This window comes from Bison bison, unplaced genomic scaffold, assembly GCF_000754665.1.
Source record: "Bison bison bison isolate TAMUID 2011002044 unplaced genomic scaffold, Bison_UMD1.0 scf7180017864304, whole genome shotgun sequence".
In the NCBI taxonomy this organism is placed as follows: Eukaryota; Metazoa; Chordata; class Mammalia; order Artiodactyla; family Bovidae; genus Bison; species Bison bison.
The window spans coordinates 10,336,281-10,360,832 of record NW_011494876.1 but is presented as its reverse complement, the minus strand read 5'-3'; the positions used below and the strand labels follow the sequence as shown (position 1 = coordinate 10,360,832).

General features: G+C 38.9%; 1 protein-coding gene across 1 annotated transcript in view; it reads right to left on the bottom strand.

Moving 5' to 3' along the window:
• ERC2 (ELKS/RAB6-interacting/CAST family member 2) overlaps positions 1–24,552 on the bottom strand; it is an 882,456-nt gene that overhangs the window by 416,448 nt on the left and 441,456 nt on the right. The window contains exons 8-10 of the mRNA XM_010851669.1: positions 17,310–17,447; positions 8,634–8,774; positions 3,486–3,626 (exon numbers count right to left, since the gene is read on the bottom strand). Coding sequence (XP_010849971.1) covers positions 3,486–3,626; positions 8,634–8,774; positions 17,310–17,447 — 420 coding nt within the window. The remainder of the gene's footprint in view (positions 1–3,485; positions 3,627–8,633; positions 8,775–17,309; positions 17,448–24,552) is intronic.

Below are 24,552 nucleotides of genomic sequence, written 5' to 3'. Positions count from 1 at the left end.
TTACCCATTGTCTATTACCAGTTCCTACTAGTAGTTCATAATTAAAAAATACAGTTATCAGTGTCTATCCTATTATGTTCTAAGTCCTTTAGAATCTGTAATGCTCTTCTATTTTGTGGAAAAGATATAAATGTTTGTGGATTTAAATGTACTAAATATTATTTTAAATAGTGTCCTCAAATTATAGATCTTAAATAGCTGCATCATTAATTTGGGACTCAATGTCAAGGGGTAGAAGGTGAAACACTGTAAGCTTTAACCCAAGACATTCCTTTGAAGAGCAAGAATTTATTTTTCTTCAACTTTGATGAAGTAAATGATAATTTTACTGTGGTTTTAAAAAAATACCTTCCTCAAAGATGATATTAATTGGAAAATGACTTAAATAACATAAATCATGGCATTCTGAAGTGCTATTGCTTCTCAAATGATTTCTAGTCATACAAGATAAATTTATGTCTACGTATTGAACACTAAATACTCACTAATATGAGTAAAGATTTCCTTACAAGTGAAACTCCAACAACAAAGTTGGAGTTCATCAACAAAACTGGAAAGATGGGGAAGGAACAAATATATCCTGATAACCTTGCTGCCTGACGATGAGAGAGTTCTCTATAGACACAGGGTGGTTGTCAGTGCCACAGTGCTCCCAGGCCTTACTTTGGCAGCTGCCTTGAGTTTGAAATCTGGCTGACCAGGTGTGTGGAGCTGTTTTAAAGAGGTGGGATGGAATGTGTAAGAAGTTCCTTTTCTGCCTTTAGTAACCATTTTCAACACAAACTATTTGGAAATGTCTTAAACTGACATAGTGCAGTAAAGAGTTAAAAGCAACTGTGTGTATGAATGTCCTCCATAAACTTTTCTGTTAAAAACTCATCTTACCAATTTCTAGCATTGTTTATAAGACAAAAGCAGATTTAAATCACAATTTGGATTCCACTGTCACTAGCAGACAAGGTTTCTGTTCAGCTAAACACATCACCAATGTTGTATAGATTTTATGGCAAAAATACCTGAGTGCTCACAAATCTTGAGCAAAACTCCACTGGGAACTCATGGTTTATTTATGACATAATAAAACTATTATGTTTTCAGCTTTCATTTAGTAACCCTTTATATTTTATTCACAAGTCACATACCCTTTTATTTAAAAGGAGGCCCAGACACTCCTTAAGCTTTTATAGCTGCTTATTTTTCCATGAGTAAATGATGTGTATATATGTATATTCACAAATTTTTGGCTTATATTTTCAAATATTTCATGTAGACTTCAATTCTTTTTAAGGTGATGGGTACTTGAGGTTTTTACGGAATTATTTATTAGCAGAAATTAAAGGCTACTAGAAAAAGTATTTTAAACTTTTGAATTTAGTCGATGTAGAGGGCCAAAAATAATAAAATAATTACTGCAGGTTAGGTATAAAAATATTTATAATTACCTTATTAATCTCACTGTATTATGCATGTAGGAGATAATATAAGCAAGACGTATATACTTAGAAATAAATTATCTTTTCATAAATTAAATACGTCCTTTACAGCAAGATAACCATATTTGTTACTTTAATCCTGGGGATGTAGCAGAATGCTAAAATGTTATCAGGAATAATACGAAAATATTTATCAGATTTGATCTACAAATTTCTGTATATGGTGTCTATCTGAAAGTCTAAGGAAATCACATGCTTTCACTGACTTTGCAGCTTAACTGTAACTATGTTGAAAGACACTAAGTTGAATTGTACAGATGTTCACCTATTATTAGCTAAGCCATATTCATGGAAACTATGAACATCAATATATGAACCTCTTACTTTTAAGAGGATTTCCAGTTCCATAGATGCCTTACACTAAAAGGGAGGGGGTCAAGTATGTATCTGAAGACATAATATGTGGAATGCCCTCACTCCATAACGGTTCCTCAGAGGTGATGAAAGGCAGTTTTCATGCCCAGGTGTAGTGGGAGTCCTCCTTCAGGACCTAGCATACTTCAAGTGAGGTGAGATGACTCAAGGACCACCACAGGGAGCCAACAAAATTCTCTCACAGATTTATCTTGGAGTCTGCTTTATGATCACAAAAATGTTTATTATATAAAAAGTACCATTCATAGGTTCATTTCTTGATATGCATATGCATGTATAACATTTTGCAGAACACATTCATACATATGTCAAGAATATATATCATACACCCAATGCATAAATAGCCAAGTCAATCGCCATTTAAACACCTTCAAAGGGGCAATTTAAACTCTATTTATTGCTTGAGATTTCTGCTTAAATAGACTTTACTTTTAAAAAGTGAGATGATGAGTGGATTAGGAAATAGACTTTGTAATAAAAAGATTCTCTGGCTCTTGTTGTAAAGAGATTTGATCCATATATTTATCTTTTTCTGTATTACTAAGAGGACTTGATTAGTGTGGAATCTCATGACAGTTTCCTCAAATTCTATGATGACGTGAACACAGAATAATCACATTTCAGTTATACATTGCATCATGCATATGAAATAATATATTAAGTTTTAAAATATCCAGAAGAATTTCTCCACAGATATATGCTTTCACATCCCTGTTATCCATATCATATATTCTTATAACTTTAGCAAATGAATCCCCATTTCAGTGTGCTATGAATTATACATAGTCACATTTTATTATATGGTTTGTTTGTTTAGATTCTTATCATCTCTTCTGAATAAGTTTATAATTGTCAAAGGGAAACAAAATGCTTAAACTCATAATGTTATGAGTTTTACGTGAACAATGAATGCAGACGTACCAAACAACACAAGGAAAAAGTCAAAGGAAGGATGCATGACTGGAAATGTACTCCACAAAAATGTCCAGTTCAGAGAAAACATGTTAATACTGCAATGCAAAGACCCTGTTTTCTTTACTGAAGCCTTAAACATATAAACTTGCTTAAACACTAAGGCCATTTCTGGTCAAGTATAAATAGTCAATCCATAGAGCTTCCAAGGATTTGACTATTTTCACAAACTTCTAGAAATTTAATATTGTTGGGTAAACTTCTGCAAAGTCTCCTCTCCCCCAAAACTGACCTACTTCTGAAAAGTAGTAAAAGTTTATCAATGTATAACAGGGCTCCTGGATTCTTTGACTTATTGAAAACATTTACTGTAAAACATTTATCTTTCTTTATGGTTGAGATTTGCCCAGAGAGTAATGGCTGATCTTTATAATATTTTTCACTTCTACTACTATTTTCATCTATTTCTCAAGCTTTTTTTTTTTTTTTTTTTTTTTTGCCCCAGACAGGAAACCTAAGATAACTTTTCATGTTCAGAGACAGATCTGATGCAGACTTCTTAGGAATAAAGATTGCTTAATTAATCCTTTTATCAGCAGATGACAAAAGATAAGGGGTTTCTGTTTTTTGAAAAATGTCTCTTCCTTTCCTATTTTATCAATTCATTATAAAATGAGTATGTTTTTTTTCTTAGATATCACTTACCTTTTTTAACTGTGCTTCCAATTTGCTACATTCTTCTTTCTTTTGTTCAATGGCTATTTCTAGAGATTTTAATTTGGAGTCCCTTTTCAGCCCTGCTGAGGCTAATGAAGATGCATGTTCCTTGAGGTCAATTAAAGTAGACTGAAAGGAAAAGAATACTAGTAAGTAAAACAGTGTAATTTCTACTAGCAATGTCTTCAATTTTAATACACTGACTCCATACACAGCAATAAAGTGTGCATTAGACAGAGAGGGTTAATAAGTCTTACTTAGGTAACAATAGTTGACTCTGGCCAGGAAATTAAAGTTGGCCAGTTTATAGAAGCAAGCAGGATCTAATTGCAGTAGAATCAAATGCGACCAAATGCTGTGGTCAGTAAATGCATGTTTCATGTCTCAAAGTTATGCTAATGATCTACGTCCCAAGGTAGTCTACACATCACAGCAAAACGGACACCCTGAACCTTCCGTTTACATTTACTGCTGTCAGGTGGTGCAGCATCTAAGAAAAATACGAAAGAAAATACCAACTTTAACGCTTTTCTCCCACCAAAGGGCAAATCACGTATAAAAGAATCCAAGTAAGTCTTCATCAAATTCCATTGCTTTAGCAGAAAAATGACCAATGTTATTTCAAACATCTCCCATAGAATCAAAGGTAAATTGATTTAAAAATTCAGAGCAAATTTTATGTCTTAGTCCTTTGTAAATTCAGATTCAGGAATATAATGAATCCCTCCAACTCAGACATGGGGTTACCCAAGTTGTTCTAGAAACCAAGAGGTTCCCTGTATAGTACAAATTCCAAAAGGTAAAGAAATAACACTTGCATATATCACAGTGCACAACTTTGCTACCTAGGAGGGCAATGTCTACCAGCAAACATGAAATGGTTAGCAACATCTATCCATGTGACTAAAATGTTCAGGTTCCACCCAAAACCAGACATGATGCATTTATTTTATATCCATTTGCAATGCCTAGGAAGACACTAAGCAAACAGCATTTTCTTAGTAAATGATGTGGTCTCATACTTTATTGCAGAATGAGCACTGGAATAACCATATTGATGACGATACCACCACAATCACCCAGCAAGCAATCCAAGTTCTAACAACTCTCTGAGTGACAGGTTAGCCATTCTCATTTTTCAGGTCAGGAAACTGAAGCTCACATGAGGCCTTGTCTTCAGCAAGGTTCTCAAGCCATTAATGGGAGATATACATCTTGAGCTTCCCTGGTGGCTCAGATAGTAAAGCGTCTGCCTGCAATGCGGGAGACCTGGGTTCGATCCCTGGGTTAGAAGATCTCCTGGAGAAGGAAATGGCAACCACTCCAGTATTCTTGCCTGGAGAATCCCACGGATGCAGGAGCATGGTAGGCTACAGTCCATGGGGTCGCAAAAAGTTGGACACGACTGAGCGAGCTTCACATACATCTCAAGCCCAGGTTTCCAACTCCAGTTTCAATGGTGTTTTCATGTAACTTCCACAGAAATAATAAAGGATCTTATAACCCTAGTGGCTCAGATGGTAAAGAATCTACCTGGGTTCGATCCCTGGATTGGGAAGATCCCCTGGAGGAGGGCATGGCAACCCACTCCAGTATTCTTGTCTGGACAGTCCCTTGGACAGAGGAACCTCGTGGGTTACAGTCGATGTGGTTACAAAGAGTTGGACACGACTGAGCAATTAAGCACAGTATAATCCACATACTTTGACACAGTGAAAACTATGATCACCCCAACTAAATGATAAGCTCCTTGCTAATAAAAATTGCTTGCCTTTATAAATTTTAAATTGCTATTTAAATTTAAAATTTAAATTTTAAATTGCCAATATAAAATTTAAATTTTAATAGCTCTATGTGTCAACTTAGCTAGTTAGCCACAGTCTCCAGTTACTCAAACAGTAATCTAAGTGTTATTATAGAGATATTTTGAAGATGTTACTAACATCTACAATGAGTTCACTTTAAGTAAAGAATATTATTCTTCATAATCTGGGTGGGCCTGATCCTATCAGCTGAAAGTTCTTAGAAGCAGAAGGAGGTTTCCTTCAGGCAGAAGAAACTCCTCCTATGGACAGAAGCATTAGCTTCTGTCTGAGAGTTTCTAGCCCATCCTGCCTTCTGTGTGAATTCTGTGTGAATTTTGGACTTCCTTAGCCAGCCCCCATAACTATGTAAGTCAATTCCTTGCAATAAATTTCTTAATATGATTAAACTTCTTAATGCAGCTCTGTTTTTCTGATGGAAGCTTGACTGACATACTGAGCCCAGTGGCAGGCACATTATTATACAGGAACAATAAATGTGTGCAGAAGTGCCTGTCTGAAATTCATACAATGTAACCAGTGTTTACAAAATTATTTTCATTTAAAGTTTACACTCTACCAAGTCATCAAAATCTCTTTTCAATTAGAAGCACATATAAATATACATATTGCTTTTAGGGTGCAAACACAGGAATAACATTCGGAATCCGTGAAGAAAGCTGTAGATGAGACAGAAGTGTCAGTGACTTTTCTTTCATACTAACTATAGGAACTACAGACTCTGCAGCTTTATATATTCTTTATATATCAAAAAATGATAATCTTATCAAAGAAATAACCTCTTCTCTAAAAACTAGTGAACTTAAATTTTAGAGAACATAAATTTTGCTGCTAAGCTTCCACTAAATTCCTGTTACAGATCAATTCTTTCCTTCTTGGACTCTTAATTTACTTTACTTTAATTACAGTACTTTAATCTGTTTCAGGTCAGTTCAGTCACTTAGTCATGTCTGACTCTTTGCAACCCCATGGACTGCAGAATGCCAGGCTTCCCTGTCCATCACCAACTCCTGAAGCTTACTCAAACTTATGTCCATCGAGTTGGTGATACCATCCAACCTTCATCCTCTGTCATCCCCTTCTCCTCCTGCCTTCAATCTTTCTCAGCACCAGGGTCTTTTCAAATGAGTCAGTTCTTTGCATCAGATGGCGGAAGTATAAGAGTTTCAGATTTAGCATCAGTCTTTCCAATGAATATTCAGGACTGATTTCCTTTAGGGTGGACTGGTTGGATCTCCTTGTAGTACAAGGGACTCTCAAGAGTCTTCTCCAACACCACAGTTCAAAAGCATCAATTCTTCGGCGGTCAGCTTTCTTAACAGTCCAACTCTCACATCCATACATGACTACTGGAAAAACCATATCTTTGACTAGATGGACCTTTGTTGGCAAAGTAATGTCTCGGCTTTTTAATATGCTGTATGGGTTGGTCATAGCTTTTCTTCCAAGGAACAAGCGTCTTTTAATTTCATGGCTGCAGTCACCATCTACAGTGATTTTGGAACCCCCCAAAATAAAGTCTGTCACTGTTTCCATTGTTTTCGTATCTATTTGCCATGAAGTGATGGGACCAGATGCCATGATCTTAGTTTTCTGAATGTTGAGTTTTAAGGCAACTTTTTCATTCTCCTCTTTTACTTTCATCAAGAGGCTCTTTAGTTCTTCTTTGCTTTCTGCCATAAGGGTGGTGTCATCCTCATATCTGAGGTTATTGATATTTCTTCTGGCAATCTTGATTCCAGCTTGTGCTTTATCCAGCCCAGCATTTCACATGATGTACTCTGTATATAAGTTAAATAAGCAGGGTGACAATATACAGCCTTGACGTACTCCTTTTCCAATTTAGAACCAGTCTGCTGTTTCATGTCCTGTTCTGTTACTTCTTGACCTGCATACAGATTTCTCAGGAGGCAGGTCAGGTGGTCTGGTATTCCCATCTCTTGAAGAATTTTCCACAGTTTGTCCTGATCTACACGGTCAAAGGCTTTGGCATAGTCCATAAAGCAGCAGTAGATGTTTTTCTGGAATTCTCTTGCTTTTCGATGATCCAGTTGATGTTGGCAATTTGATCTCTGGTTCCTCTGCCTTTTCTAAGTCCAGCTTGAACATATGGAAGTTCACAGTTCATGTACTGTTGAAGCCTGTCTTGGAGAATTTTAAGCACTACTTTGTAGCATGTGTGATGAGTTCAATTGTGTGGTAGTTTGAGCATTCTTTGGCATTGCCTTTCTTTGGGATTGGAATGAAAACTGACCTTTTCTGTTCCTATGGCCACTGCCAAGTTTTCCAAATTTGCTGGCATATTGAGTGCAGCACTTTTCACAGCATCATATTTTAGGATTTGAAATAGCTCAACTAGAATTCCATCACCTCCACTAGCTTTGTTCATGGTAATGCTGCCTAAGGCCCACTTGACTTTGCATCAGGTTTAAAATTACCAAAATCCAAGGGCTGAAGTGACACTCTGGAGCTGGGAAATTAGCAACTATGCTGGGATACAATCCAACAGGGCAAAAGAACAAATGTGTCATAAAGGAGACAAACATGTTCTGCAAACAAAATGAAGTGTCCAATTGTGGACTACGGCATGTATCTCAGGGTTTTGGAGACTGAAGAAAAGAATGTGCACATTACTGCTTCTCACACTTCACCAAAGCACTGCTAAGTAAACTGAAGGGGTTATAGGTATTCCTCAGTACATGGATACTTTTCATAACCACCACACAAGAAATTTCTTTAAAGCAGGTTGTTTTACATTATAAATGCAGATGAGATTTGTATTCTGTATCCATGTTTGCACTAGCATTAAAACACTGTTTCAGACTGAGCAGCCAAAACCTTTTCCTATGGGCCCAGCATGGTACCACATCTCCTAACCTGGGGGTATCGACTGACTCATTTCAGAATTGTAGATGAATGCATAGCACCCAACACAAGGATTAATACCTAACAAGCTCTCAGTAAATTGGAGCTATTGTTATTATTGTCAGTGCTTTTGTTGTTCTTGTTATCTCAAACAAGAGATCATGAGATCCTTCAAGCCATATGAACATGGCAAGACAGCAAGAAAACTTCCAAGGGATTACATGATATGTGGTTATTACAGTACAGAAGATATGCACAGAGCATCACCGGATAAAGAGAGTCACAGTGAATACTGTTCTGTAAATTCAGAGAGCTTTATAAAGCAAAGGTAACTAGATCCCCCAAGTCTTCACACAGTCCCTCAAACTAAGTCTCTAGTCTGCCTCAGCTACATGGATGTGGGTTGATGAGGACTACTCGTGTGGTGCACTTGTTTCTCCAGACTCACCTCTTTTTCCGTCAGCTCAGCTTGTAACGCATTGACCTTCTCTTTCAGGTCTTTGTTCTCTTTTCGGAATGATTCTATCTCTTCTAGTCTTTCCCGATCATCTCTCTCCCTTTGTTCTTTCAAACGCTCAATTATTCTTTCCTGTGAGGCAATTGCCCAATTAAAGAAAAAAAAAAGTGAGAATCTATCAGTGTGTGTGCCAAGGCATGCTACAGAATGAAATAAGAAGCAATACACATAAGAAGTGCTCCTATGTGTACTGGACTCAATATACACAAGGTATTCAAAATTGGGTTTGTGAAGAGAGGTTGTGCATAACAGTATTTGGGAAAGACAGTCAACCACATCTTTCAGCTTGTTAATCAAAGTTAGTACCACAGGGTTGTCATGGACCTCAATGCTCAAGTTCATGGTGGTACCAGGGATTTCCAAGAGCAATTCCAGAAGAATGAGGTTCAGGCACCAAAACCCAAAGCCTTGTATGAGGAAGGGGAAGACACAGAACCAAACTCTTGGATCAACCCTCTTTGCTTGGCTTTCCCATCTGATGTCAAATAACCTTCCTTGATTTCTGAAGACTCTTTTTGTGAGAAAGAGGATCAGAGAGAGGCAGGACCTAGACCCTCAAGGACATAAGGCTGAACTCACAGTGAGAACTTGATATAAAATAAGTATTAAGTTCATTATGTAAGTGATTTTCCAATGTATCTGGAGGCTTTTATTTATTTCCATATTTTTTTCAACGATTTCTTGGCCATCAGTAGAGACTCAAAAACATTGCTAGTTTCTCAGAGCTATCTGAGGCACTATTTCCTGGACTACAGTCCTCATTTTGCTGCAAATAATACTTAACTCACAACTCTCAAAAGGAAAAAAAAGAAAAGAAAAGAAAACACTGTTAGAATTTGAGCAAAGTTCAAACAGAAGTTTTCTTTACTAAGAGGTCACTACTGCTAGGCACTGTGATACCTTCTCACCTAGTCCTCATCACACCTGTACAATCTGAACTAGGACTACTGGTAACAGATAGTGGGGAGGAAAGCCAGGCTTACAAAGGCCAGTTGACTCATCCATCAGAAACAGAAGGCCCACCCTGATACCCAGGGCTGTCTGAGTCTTAGCCACGGCCAAGGGAACACACTGCCACAAACACAAGTCATTCAAGTAGATGTGAGTACCTGACTGCCCTTGAGTTTTATGTCTAAATAAAAACATTACTCTGGTAGATACATTTTACAAATGGATGAAATCTTTCTGATATCAAAATAAGAACTTTTTTTTTTTTTTTTAAGGAAAATTCTGCTCAGGTAAAATTTGAGTTCGATTTCTGAAACGTGTGTCAAATTATACAACACCTATTTGGATTTTCTTCTAGATGGTCATGTTAAAAAATTTTGGTGCAAAAATGATTCTTAGGTGCACTGGGATGACCCAGAGGGATGGTATGAGGAGAGAGGATGGAGGGGGGTTCAGGATGGGGAACACGTGTATACCCGTGGCGGATTCATGTTGCTGTATGGCAAAACCAATACAATATTGTAAAGCAATTAGCCTCCAATAAATTTATAATAAAATAAAAAAATTTAAAAAGGAACACACTGAGACACATATTAATCAAACTAACAAAATTTAAATACAAATAAAAAATGTTAAAAATGTTAAAAAAAAAAAAAAAGAATATTGTCTTTCATATTCTGAAATTCCCTGGTGGTCCAGTGGTTAAGGATCTGCCTGCCAAGGCAGGGGACACAGGTTTGATCCCTGATCCAGGAAGCTCCCATGTGCTGTGAGGCAACTAAGTCCATGTACCACAACTCCTGAAGCCCACTCACCCTAGAACCCATGCTCTGCAACAAGAGAAGCCACCACAGTGAGAAGCATGTGCATTGCAACTAAAGTAGTCTCCACTCGCTGCAACTAGAGAAAGCCCACGTGCAGCAATGAAGACACAGCACAGCCAAAAACTAACATTAAATTTTAAAAAAAGAATATTGTTATTTATATTCTTATAAGTATACAGTACAAGACAAAGCCTGATACTCAAGACAACTATAATTATAAAATACACAGCTTTTAAAAATACAGTGTTTAATGTAGAGGGAAGTTAGTTTGAACACCTGGCCTATGATTTAAGATCCCCCAGGGAAGTACTTAGGCTTCCCAGGTGGCTGAGATGGTAAAGAATCTGCCTACAATGCGGGAGACCTGGGTTCGATCCCTGGATTGGGAAGATCCCCTGGAGGAGGGAATGATAACCCACTCCAGTATTCTTGCCTGGAGAATCCCCATGGACAGAGGGGCCTGGTGGGCTATAGTCCATAGTGTCACAAAGAGTTGGACACGACTGAGTGACTAAGCACAGCACAGCACGGCACAGGGAAGCTACTGTTCTAACCCAAGGACAATGATTTATATGTCTAATGCTTTCAAGGGGGGGAAAAATCCCCCTGTTGTTTTTAATTATATAAAAATACCTTAAAATGAAATATATTATTACAACAGTGTGGGTTGAAATGGCAAAAATTATTCTATTAATTGTATTTGTTTCTTCTTGATTTCATTACTATCCTATTTTACTCATCTGTGCTATGGGGGGGTCGATGACTATGTGATCAACAGAAGGAGGAAGTGGCCTCAGCACACAGTAAATCTCTCAAGGACTTTTAACAATTTCAGCAATTGAGCCCACACTGCCTTTGGCCTGCACCTACTGCCAAAGCCTCACAACTGGTCACCCAGTGAGCAGAACCCCTCCGTCCTGTCACTTACACCCCATAGTGTCGGAGTGACATTTTTAAAGCCCCAAACTGACCATGTGGTGGTGGCATAGTCATTAAGTCCTATCCAACACATGTAACTTCAAGGACTGTGGCCCACCAGGCTCCTCTGTCCATGGGATTTCCCAGGCAAGAATACTGGAGTGAGTTGCCATTTCCTTCTCCAGGGGATCTTCCCAACCCAGGGACCAAACCTGGGTCTTCTTTACTGACTGAGTCACCAGGGAGGCCCTGACCAAACTGGCCACATCAACTCATTATTTAGAAACTTTCCCAGGGATCACTCTGGCCAGAACACGTGGCATTTATTCCCACTAGACAGGCTTATTGCATAATCACTCTCTCAGTCTAGCTTTCCAAAGGGCAACACTCAAATCTTACGATTATCTTAACTCAGGCCTGAGCAAATTGCCTGGCATACAACAGGCAATTAAAAAGGCTGAGGGAAGGAACATGAATTCAAATTAGGGGCGATCCTGTCTTCAAAAGAAGGGAAATAAAATTAAGTATGCATGTTAACATCCAGAAGGTGTCAGAGTCACTTGGAAATGAGGTTGATCTGCTCTAAGCACTTGTACTATTGACTGGGCATTGATGACAAAGCAAATCAGCAAGCAGTGTAATGTTTTTAAGTGTTATTGATGATTCAATACTACAAAATATTTCTCCGTCAATCACAAAACTAATTTAACCATCAGCCGCACAGGGCCAGATGTCAAAAACATGTGTTAAAAGGCCCTAATATGCCATGATCTACTTGATTAACAGCTAACTTGCAGAAATCCCAACAATGTGTTCTTGTTTTAGTCTTATTTGCATTGGCAAGTGCTCCTTGTGCACCCATCTGGCTGTGCACAGGTCTAATCTACTTGCACTTTATCACTAGATGGGAACTGCATGGCAGTGGCCTCCAGCTCTGGTATCTGGCTGTCTCAACTGCTTATCTGCCATGTGGCTTTATAAATACTGGGGGCTCCATGAGCTTCTGTGTGTCAGTCCTGGAGCTAAGTCATACTCAGTCTTAACTCACTAAAGGGCATTATTTTATTTTATTTTTTTTACACATTCTGCATATCTGAATAACTTCTGGGAAATTAAAAGGAATAATACATTCCCTGGGATGAAATAATAATAATCCAAGTGAAAAGGTGACTAGTACCTAATGGGTTCTATTCATCAGCCAAAAGACAGCAAATAATTAAATATTCTTGTAAGTCTACAATTTCTAATTAATCGTTTTCTTTTTTTGCACCATGTCTTGTTGTAGAGGATCTGTTAATTTATATGTGGATAAAAATGGAACTTGTGAGGGAAAGGTCAGTGAAAGAGATTGTACTGTCAAACACAAAGACCAGAACATTTGAGTTTAGCCCCATTCCATCACCCATGAGCTGAGCAGTCTTGACATAACCCGGGGGGTGGGGGGCAACTAAGTCCCAACCAAGGGCCAGCCTAGGGTACAAGTGGTTTCCCAGAGTGCTGCATTGAGAAGTTAACTGGTGTCACAGTTGATTAATGATGTCTACCCAGGGCCCAGAACAGACACTGGACCAGAATAGAACAGTGCTGCACAGGTCCCAGGTTTTCATTTCTAGGCCTGTCATTTCACCTCACTGGACCCAATTCCCATCTTTAAAATGAAAGAGCATGGATTTACTGTTTCTCAAAGTATGGCCTTCCAAACATTTGCATCAGAAACATTGGTCATCCTTGTTAAATCAAAGATTCCTGGGCCCCACAGCAGAGCACAGAATCAGAATCACTAGGATATGGGACCCAGAGAACTATACTTTAAGAAGTTTTCTTGATTAGTGGTCCCCAACATTTTTGACAATTTTTCCCCGTACTGAGGCAGGGGTGGGGGCGATGGTTTCAGGATGATTCAAGCTCATCACATTTACTGTGCACTTTATTTCTATTATTATTATATCAGCTTCACCTCAGATCATCAGGCATGAGATCCCAGAGGTTGGGGACCCCTGCTCTAGGTGACAAGATTATTTTGGATACATATAGAAGTTTGATATCTACTGGAATATAAACACTTAAAAATAAATCTACTATTCTTTATCCCCTGACAGGGAAATTTGCCAATTCCTATCAGATTGTTTTGTCTGTTTTTCAAATACACGATGTTCTGATTTTTGGCACCTTTTGAAAATTCCCTCTGCGTTTGCATTTATTCTTCATCAGGTGAAAGGCTGAAAGTTAGATGCGCATAGGGTTTGGAAACCAGTAGCTCACTGACCAAAGCTGCCCCACAGAGCTATTGTGTTCAACTTGAGCATCATATTTTAAAATCTGAACTTGAACATTTTGAGGTAAGTCAACGATGCTCCAGCTTGTCATAGTCACTAGCAGTCCCAACTGCTTAACACCAAACCCACTTCCCTCATTTTTGCTCCCTGCCCGACCCTACATGGCATCTAAGTTCTCAACTCCTCATGTACAGTTCAGTACAGATTTCACATGCCTGAGACTGTGGATGAGCAAACTGAATAATTATTGTCAAGGTAATTCCAAAAGATAGTGGAATTCACAGGTCAGCTAGTTTAAATGTATGTTTTGAAGATGAGGTACTGAGAGGAGAACAGATTTGCCCCATGTGATGCAATTATCAAGTAGTGGGGACAGTTCGAGAGGGCCAGACTCCCATAGACCCCCAGATTTCCTTCCTTGGCCTTCCTTAAATCTCAGAGGAAGTGCGTTTAAGTAAAAGGAGTAGTTTCAGATTCAAGAATTGTTTGGGGACTTAAACTAGAATAAATCAAATCTCAGTAGGGAGAAAAAGGATAAAATCCTGCCAAGAATACATGATATGGAAAAGAATATGGTATAAGCTTATTTCTGTATATTTGGAGAAAGAAATCAAGAGTACAAATGGACTGACATCATGTCACTGAAAGACTGCAGAAGGGATACATAATCATTCATAGTTTTTGAAACAACATTCTTCCATTCATATTTTATAAACAAAATTACTACTAGAAAGTTTTGATACTAAATTCTTGAAAATTTTAAAAAGAATATTTTTCCCTGAAAAATCATCTTATTCTTATTTTTCCAAATAAAATCTCATCTTTTATAATTTAAAGTTGTAATCTTACAATTTTAATAGGAACACTAAGACTATATAGCCATTGAAATCTGGCTGCTTTTTTACAGTCTATATTTTTAGCATAGAGTGGTGATTCTTAGACTAGGGTGTACATCACAGTCACCTAGAGAGTGTGATGAAGTGCAGACTACTCGAGGCTCTGATTCAGGAGGTATACATGGGGCCTAATAATTATACTTTTGACAGACATCTCCTGGTGATTCTGATGTAGACGTCAGATGAAACTTTTTTAAGATTCACCGACTTCTAGAATCAGTGGGATATTTAATCTAATTCCCCCATACTACAAATGGGCAATTTGAGGCCCAGGGAGTGAGAGTTATTTGTCAAGGTCACCCAGTTAGTGGCAGAGCTGAGACTGGCTCCTGGGTCACTATCCACTAGACCTCATTACCTCAAGGTTTATGATAACAGGGAAAATAGTAGGAAACAATGCTATTATTACAGTGCAAAATCCAAAACAAAACAAACAACAAAAAGACCCCATTACTTCTTGCATTTGTGGGAAATGCTACAAAGTGCTACCGAATAAGAAATGATGAGAAAGACACAGAAAAACAGCATAATGGGGTCTACTTACATACGACTTCAAAACTTAAGACTTCTTTGCTTCAGGGTTTGAAAATAATTATGTCAATAACATGGACCTACTAAAAGACTGCACTGATTCATGATATGTCCAACCAAAAATAAGCTATCTTTCTTCAGAATCCTTGCAAACTCTATGTCATCTGCTCTTGGGTACTGATTCTTTGACACTTAGGAAGTGATGGGGGATATAACATGCAAATTCAACTCCAAGGCCCACTGGTGCTCAGCCCAGCACATTACACACCCTCTGCGGCTAGGAGTACAACAGTGCCCAGAGAATGAATGAACTAACTTGGGTAGAGTGAAATGGACTAGAAATCATTTTAGGAATCAGTAAACATCAGAATGGAGAAGGCAATGGCAACCCACTCCAGTACTCTTGCCTGGAAAACCCCATGGACGGAGGAGCCTGGTAGGCTGTAGTCCATGGGGTCACGAAGAGTCGGACACTTACTGAGCAACTTCACTTTCACTTTCATGCATTGGAGAAGGAAATGGCAACCCACTCCAGTGTTCTTGCCTGGAGAATCCCAGGGACGGCGGAGTCTGGTAGGCTGCCATCTGTGGGGTCGCACAGAGTCGGACACAACTGAAGCAACTTAGCAGCAGCAGCAGCAAACATCAGAATGACCTATATGCCTAATTGATTTTCTTCATTCTTTTGGTCAAAGTAATTCTTTTAAACATCAGTCAGAACTAAGACATCCAAATGGCTTCCTACCTGCTTCAGAGTGAAAGTCAAAGTTTTTCATCCTTTCTCACAAGGCCCTTCAAGGAATACTCCCTCTCCATCCACTGCTCCCCACTGCTCTTGATTCCCTCCAGTACATTCTCCCTCCAGAAGTGCTCATGGCTCATCCCTCATTTTCCTCAGGTCTTTCCTTATATGCACCCTTCTTAGTAAGACCTGACCTGGTCATTCCACTCCAGCATTCCCTGAACCCTCTCCTTGCTTTCTTCTATAGAAAGTATTACCTTCTGAAGTTTCATGTGTTTTACTTATTTATTTTCTGTGTCTCTTCAGTCCCATTAGAATCCTCCATGAGAGCCAGGATTTTCACCACTTCTTTTCTCTGCTGGATCCCTGGTGCCCACAAAAGTGCCTGTCATACGGTGGTGGCTCACTCCATCAACACTCACAGGTAGTGCACTAGGCACTGGGGGAAGGTGAGCCAACACACACAAGTAACATACATACACAGGTATGCCCGGGCTTGGAGTCTAGCAGAGAAAACCAATTAATCACATTAAAACAGAAAAATGAACAATTAAGATTGTTACAAGAGCTCTGGGAAATTCATGGTATTCATGAAAACATAATAGAGGATTTTACCTAGGAGGCTTCCCCAAGGAAATGATTGATAATAATAATAACAGTTATAACTTAATATATACCTATTATCCTAAACACTTTCCAAATATTAATGCATTTTCTCCTCTACGTAATCCACTAAAGTAGGTAGTATTATTATCCTCTTTTTCAAATGAAGAAACTGAGAAAGTGAGAGGTTAAGTAACTTATCCAAAGTATTAACTGTCAGACCTAAGATTTGAAACCTACGAGTCTGGCTCCAATATCCACAATCTTGACTCTGTGCAATACAGCTTCTCAGCTCTCAGAAGAAGAGGAATTAAATCTGCAGGGAGTAAAGAACATTCTGGGCTCAACAATAACATGTGCAAAGAGTCTGAGGCAGGAGGAAACAATGGTGCACTTAAGAATCTAGAAGGCCAGCATGGCTAGAGCACAAAGTATGAGAGAAGAGAGATGGGGATAAGGCTGGAAAAGGAGGAAGAAAAGATGAATGGAAGGGATGGAAGGAGGGAGGAAGGTAAAGAGGCAGGCAGAGAAGTGGCTAGTCAGGTGAGAGCCAGAGAACATGACGGGATGGACCCTAAGGGCAAGGTTAAAGATTTCAGTTTCCATCATCCTAAAAACAACAGCAAGCTAGTGGAGGTTTTAAGCAGGGCCAACGGTGAAGTGATCAAGTATGTATTTCAAAAAGATGCCAATGGCTTCAGCATGCTGAGTCTACTGCTGAAGATTGCATGGGAAGGGAAGGCCCGGCTGGTACTAGGGTTGGTGTGAGTACATGGAGAAAAACAAGCACATTAAAATGCATTTGGGCCATTTCCTCCCAACCACATCTCCCTAAACCATACCACAGCTAATGTTTAGTCCAAGCTCACCTTCTCTGACAAAGCCTCCTCGAGCGTTGCCAGCGCAGTGTCTGTGTTACTGGAATCAGTCTGCAAGGACTTCACTCTGTCTTTCAGATTGGTCAGTTGCTTGTCTTTATCCCTAAGCTGTTCTTGTAAGTTTTCAATCTGAAAGTAAAAATCACCATATTTAATACACAATTTATTACATATCCAGTACAGTGGATCTATGGGGGGGAAAACACAAAAGACCCAAGATTATGGAACTTGTTGGTATTAGGAGGTTACACTTTTATTTAGAATCAAGGCCATTTTGACAAGACCGTCTTTCTTACATGTAATTCAACTTTGTGTTTAAACAGCAAGAGATGAGCAGAATATCTCCCTCCATGCAAATGCAAGGCCTTCAGACATATAAGCACTATTATTTCTATTTCTAACCCTTTCACTAGCCCTTTAAGTCTTGAGTCCATAAACCTAATCTTGGTGCAGTGAATCAGAGAAACATATATGCAGAATTCATTCAATGAACAGACACATACTGGGTGAGCACCAAGCACCCTATCAGTATATGGTAGAACCTATGTAGTCATTCACTCACTCCTTTATTCAGCATTAGACTTTGTGTGATATGCCAAATGCTGTCAAGTGGCTGTTTCAAAGTAACCACATGAAAAGCCAAGTAGGTTATCACCAGTAGACTGTTAATGGGAAGAACTTATGATATAAATCAAATGTAACAAGTACTAAACACTCCATTTGGCAAGTAAGTCATGTGCTGGCAACCAACCAGCCACTTTTATCCACTATCTGCAGCCTGAAATAAACACACCAAATAGCCGATTATAACGCCTGCCCAGGAGCAACAGCAAGGACTTTCTCTTGGGCATTGCATACATTATCATTCATGTTTTTATTCTCTGCTTTCAAACCATGTATTTCTTATCTAAGGATTAAAAAAAAAGTCCCACTGTACAAACAATTTATTCATATTAAGGGTTTTAAAATGACAAGGAAAAAAAGCAGTACAACTCTAAGATAAGTCCATTCAAAATATTTGTATTCTGCACACAGGCTTTCTCAGGAAATCATTCCAAATGCATGTTTCACAATGTGCAACTCAAACAAATTTTGGGATTACTTGATTCATGTAGCATGAATCTGGAATAGCAACACAAATAATGACCAGAGTAGAAGCAATAATGAGGAGGCGGCAGAGTGACAGCGAAGGTGGCGGCAATAGCAGCATTATAAAAGCTCTGAATGCAAAGATAATGACCCTGCTGACCCTCAATCTGAGGATAGATGTGAATAATTTTTCAAATGGCTAAAATGGACGTGGGCTAATGGAGATGGATTTTTCCTCCTTCCAATTCTTCCCATTTTTTTTGCTCCCTCCTTTTTTTATTCTCCTTATTCTTCTTCTTCCCCTTTTTGTCAATGTACTTTTTTTTAATGTTTTTCTGCCTTGAGACAGACAACCTGGTTTAGATGAAATAACTAACCTTTTACTTCATCAAAGTGCACTGTGTTCCTATTCAGCTACCACTGTGAGAATTTGCTGTCCCTCCATGGAAAACACAGGAACTCAAAAGGTATAATCATCTGCCGTCAAAACAAAGGCTCCCTCCATTCCAGACAAGTGTTCATGTGATTACAGGACACCATAAGCAAATATATGAGTGAGCAAAATCATGGGTGGTTACATGTCAGAATGACAGTCACTCTATAGAAGTCAGCAGCTGAGAGGACTAACTCTCAGAGACTGTGTTGTTATTTTTGAGTACACTCACATCCACATTTTTGAGTACACTCACATCCACATCTGTGTCCACATATGTGTGCAAATCTATGGCAGCTCCAAGCAAACTGATTAAGTTCTCCAGCCTGGAAGACAGTGGGAGACAGCGCCCTGGATAAAGGAGAGACTTTCTCTCAGGGCATCAGCCTTGGAGCAACAGCACCACTGATTTCAAAGGGCTTCAGGTGCTGCAAATAGAGGTTAAAGAAGACTGCTGGAAGCCTGTGTGAGACTCTCTGGGGCCTTCTCAATTACTGGGGAGATTAAGGATATGGAAGGTCAGTGGTCTGAGGAGTATGCAGGTAGGAGATAAGAGCTGGAGAAATGTGGGCTGGTGAGACTTGGAGACACAGGAGCAACACAGCTACGGATCCCACATCTAAGAACTCAGCAGAAGAGCCAATTATTTCACAGACAAGACTGAAAAACAGATCTGGAACTGGAGATATTTACAGAGCGAGGGATACACCACTTTAAAAATGTTGCACAAAGATCGCCAAGAATGATTCTTAATAAAGACAAAGTACAGACTAGGGTGGGGAATATAGCCTATTGTGTAAGTAAGAAATAAAACTACAAATAGATACATACATGCAACTATAAAGTACATTTTTTTTCTGAAAAATAAATGACAAGAAATTTTAACTGTGTTTAACTTTAGGGGAAGGGTCTAGGGTGCAAAAAGGTGGAAGTGAGCTTTTGTTTCTCCTTTTCTTATACTTTTGTAGTGTTTTGCTTGAACTTTCTAACCATATAAGTTTTATTCATTTTTAATGCCGATCAACATTATCTGGATGGAGAGATTATGGGTCATTTTCAGTTTATATTTATATATAAAAATTTAAACCATTATGCTAGTATTTAAAATCATATTTGCATGCTATTGATAACTAAGTAGAAAAGGATTGAAGAGGAAAAAGAGTATAATGTAAAATCATATTATGTTTGTATGTAAAAAGAAAAAAATTCAATATAGAAATATATATATATGTAATTCATTAAAATATTATTTGGTATATTTGATTTTGCAATTCTTCTTTATACTTTCCTATATCTGTCAGCTTGGTTTTCTTGAATATAACAGAATAAAATATATTTAAGATCAACTACAAAATATCAGAATGATTCTTTGAATATGTTTTGAACAGTAAGTTTGTACTTTTTATTATAAAAGGACTAATTGTAGGAGGAAATTTTTGTTTTTAGCATTCAGTCACTAAGTCATTTCCAACTCTTTATTTCTTTGTTATTCTAAGAAAGGAGGACTCAATTCTTAAAATTAGGAAACTGGGGATAAATGTAAAATTCCATATCTTTCAGAAAAAATTGTGCAGCTTTCTAATGTTCATAAATCATTAACAACAAACATTTACAAAAAAAAAAAGGCATAAATTTTTCTTCAAAAGGTGAGGTTATATAGGTTCAAATAGCAGGCAGTGGAAAATAAGCAAATTGAAAACCAGGATTAGGATGGGGAGGTCTGGGGATGGAAAGCGAGGATTTTGTGAGAAGTTGCACATGCTGCCAAAAATGGAATCCACCTAAGCAACGTAGTCAAGTCATTGGTCACTGTGACTTGATAAAATAAGAGATGGACCTGAGCACAAGGCTATCCTTGCCTTTGAATTAAACCACCTTTTCATCAGAGCTGGACAACTCAGAAGGAGACAGCCTTGCTGCAGTGGTACCTGTACCTCCCAGAGCAGACCACTGGAGAGGAGGTATGGGTCAGGGAGAGCTCAGGCCCTGGGGGTCACTGGGCAGCCCTAATCGTAATGGCTTCAAGCTGACTACTGAAACCTCAGGTCTGCCAAGTTCAAGGAGGGTCAGTGCCCAAAGGAGGGTCAGTGCCCAGAGGGAGTTTTTTGGAGAGTTTTCAAACGTGGTCCCCCATGGGAGAAGTCACTGACTGAACAGCAGCATCCTTCTTGACTCCACATTTGCTCCCCCTCCCATTTGGTCTCCAAATTTCAGCACGTCACCTTCCTACAATGCAGATCTCCCTGAATGACTTTTTCCTTAGAACTCTTCAACTGTTCCCTGATTGCCTCCAGATAAAGCCCAAACTGCCTGACATCATAGAAGAGGCCCCTCACAGGAAGGCTCACTGGTCTTCCACCATCCCCTAGCCTTGCCTAACCTCTCCCATGACCTCCCAGCACCAGGCTTCTTCACAGCCTCTCCATCTTTGCCTTTATTTCTTCTGCTTGGGAGATTCTTTTCATCCTATTTTTTTTTTTAACCAAGTTCTACTCAAACATTTAGATATCAACATATTCCTTAACTCCTCCAGGAAGCCTTCTTTTCATATCACCCAGTCTGGCCCAGACTAAGTCCCCCACTTTTCACACACTTTTCAAATTGCCTCTTTACTTGTCTCTTTACAATGTGACTGTGAGTTCTGTTAATTCTGTCATACTCACTCTGTATTTCTGGACACAGCACCCAACTGTGTTGGCAATACCATGTATTTACTTACTGAATAAATAAAAGGAAGGAAGGAACCCTAAAGAGAATGTCTTGTGTGAAAGGAATAGACCAGACCAGGTGATAGCTGAGTCCCTTCAGCTCTTAGATCCTACAAAGAAGAAATTAAAAGCATGAAGAAACTCTATATATAGTCAGAGTATCTTAAATATGCTGAAGAATCTTTATGCTTTCAAATATTACACAAAGGTATTTTGTTTGGCTGTTTCTTTATAGAGTTGTGAAATTAGTTACTAAAAAACATTTTCTTTTCTCCATGTCACATATCACTATAATTTCTGTTATCCACCTCTAAGGTATCAGTCAAACCTTTTAGCTGAAACAATAAGAACATCTCAGGCTGGGTTAAGCATAAACAAACTACCAGGAATACTGGAGAACCAGGGTTGGAGAAAATAATCCAGAAGAGAGCCCAAAGTTTTGATGCAACTGGCCTGGTGCAGACCCTGTTGCCCCAGCTGCAGAATACCAGAAACTGAGACTTATAACACAAATCTAGATTCACCAGTGAACCCACCAGGTCCATCATTTCATCTAGGTGATCAATTTCTTAGCATCCAATTGTTTATAGTACTTACTTATAAACCCTTATAATCCTTTATGTTTCTGTAGAATTGGTAGGAATATCTCCACTTTCTTATCTTAGTAATTAAATTTTTCTTTTTCTTTTCCTTAATCCACCTAGTTAAAGGTTTGTCAATTTTGTTGAGCTTTTCAAAGAACCAAATTTTGATTTCACTGATTTTCTCTATCATTTTTCTAGTCTTTCATTTATCTCTGTTCTATTCTTTCTTTTCTTCCTTATGCTCTTACCCTCTTCCAACAACACAAGAGAAGACTCTACACATGGACATCACCAGATCGTCAACTCCGAAATCAGACTGATTATATTCTTTGCAGCCAAAGATCGAGAAGCTCTATACAATCAACAAAAACAAGACCAGGAGCTGACTGTGGCTCAGATCATGAACTCCTTATTGCCAAATTCAGACTGAAATTGAAGAAAGTAGGGAAAACCACTAGACCATTCAGGTATGACCTAAATCAAATCCCTTATGATTATACAGTGGAAGTGAGAAATAGATTTAAGGGACTAGATCTGATAGATAGAGTGCCTGATGAACTATGGACGGAGGTTCATGACACTGTATAGGAGACAGGGATCAAGACCATCCCCATGGAAAAGAAATGGAGAAAAGCAAAATGGCTGTCTGCAGAGGCCTTACAAATAGCTGTGAAAAGAAGAGAAGTGAAAAGCAAAGGAGAAAAGGAAAGATATAAGCATCTGAATGCAGAGTTCCAAAGAATAGCAAGAAGAGATAAGAAAGCCTTCCTCAGTGATCAATGCAAAGAAATAGAGGAAAACAACAGAATGGGAAAGACTAGAGATCTCTTCAAGAAAATTAGAGATACTAAGGGAACATTTCATGCAAAGATGGGCTCGATAAAGGACAGAAATGGTATGGACCTAACAGAAGCTGAAGATATTAAGAAGAGCTGGCAAGAATATAAGAAATGTACAAAAAGATCTTCACGACCAAGATAATAATGATGGTGTGACCACTCACCTAGAGCCAGACATCCTGGAATGTGAAGTCAAGTGGCCTTAGAAAGCGTCACTATGAACAAAGTTAGTGGAGGTGATGGAATTCCAGTTGAACTATTTCAAATCCTGAAAGATGATGCTGTGAAAGTGCTACACTCAATATGCCAGCAAATTTGGAAAACTCAGCAGTGGCCACAGGACTGGAAAATGTCAGTTTTCACTCCAATCCCAAAGAAAGGCAATGCCAAAGAATGCTCAAACTACCACACAATTGCACTTGGACACAACTGAGCAACTTCACTTTTACTTTTCACTTTCATGCATTGGAGAAGGAAATGGCAATCCACTCGAGTATTCTTGCCTGGAGAATCCCAGGGACAGGGGAGCCTAGTGGGCTGCCGTCTATGGGGTTGCACAGAGTCGGACACGACTGAAGCAACTTAGCAGCAGCAGCAGACGCTAGTAAAATCATGCTCAAAATACTCCAAGCCAGGCTTCAGCAATACGTGAACCGTGAACTTCCAGATGTTCAAGCTGGTTTTAGGAAAGGTAGAGGAACTAGAGATCAAATTGCCAACATCCACTGGATCATCGAAAAAGCCAGAGAGTTCCAGAAAAACATCTATTTCTGCTTTATTGACTATGCCAAAGCCTTTGACTGTGTGGATCACAATAAACTGTGGAAAATTCTTCAAGAGATGGAATACCAGACCACCTGACCTGCCTCTTGAGAAACCTATATGCAGGTAAGGAAGCAACAGTTAGAACTGGACATGGAACAACAGACTGGTTCCAAATAGGAAAAGGAGTACGTCAAGGCTGTATACTGTCACCCTGCTTATTTAACTTCTATGCAGAGTACATCATGAGAAACGCTGGGCTGGAAGAAGCACAAGCTGGAATCAAGACTGCTGGGAGAAACATCAATAACCTCAGATATGCAGATGACACCACCCTTATGGCAGAAAGTGAAGAGGAACTAAAAAGCCTCTTGATGAAAGTGAAAGAGGAGAGTGAAAAAGTTGGCTTAAAGCTCAACATTCAGAAAATGAAGATCACGGCATCCGGTCCCATCACTTCATGGGAAATAGATGGGAAAATAGTGGAAACAGTGTCAGACTTTGTTTTTCTGGGCTCCAAAATCACTGCAGATGGTGACTGCAGCCATGATATTAAAAGATGCTTACTCCTTGGAAGCAAAGTTACGACCAACCTACATAGCATATTGAAAAGCAGAGACATTACTTTGCCAACAAAGGTCCGTCTAGTCAAGGCTATGGTTTTTCCTGTGGTCATGTATGGATGTGAGAGTTGGACTGTGAAGAAGGCTGAGCATTGAAGAATTGATGCTTTTGAAGTGTGGTGTTGGAGAAGACTCTTGAGAGTCCCTTGGACTGCAAGGAGATCCAACCAGTCCATTCTGAAGGAGATCAGCCCCT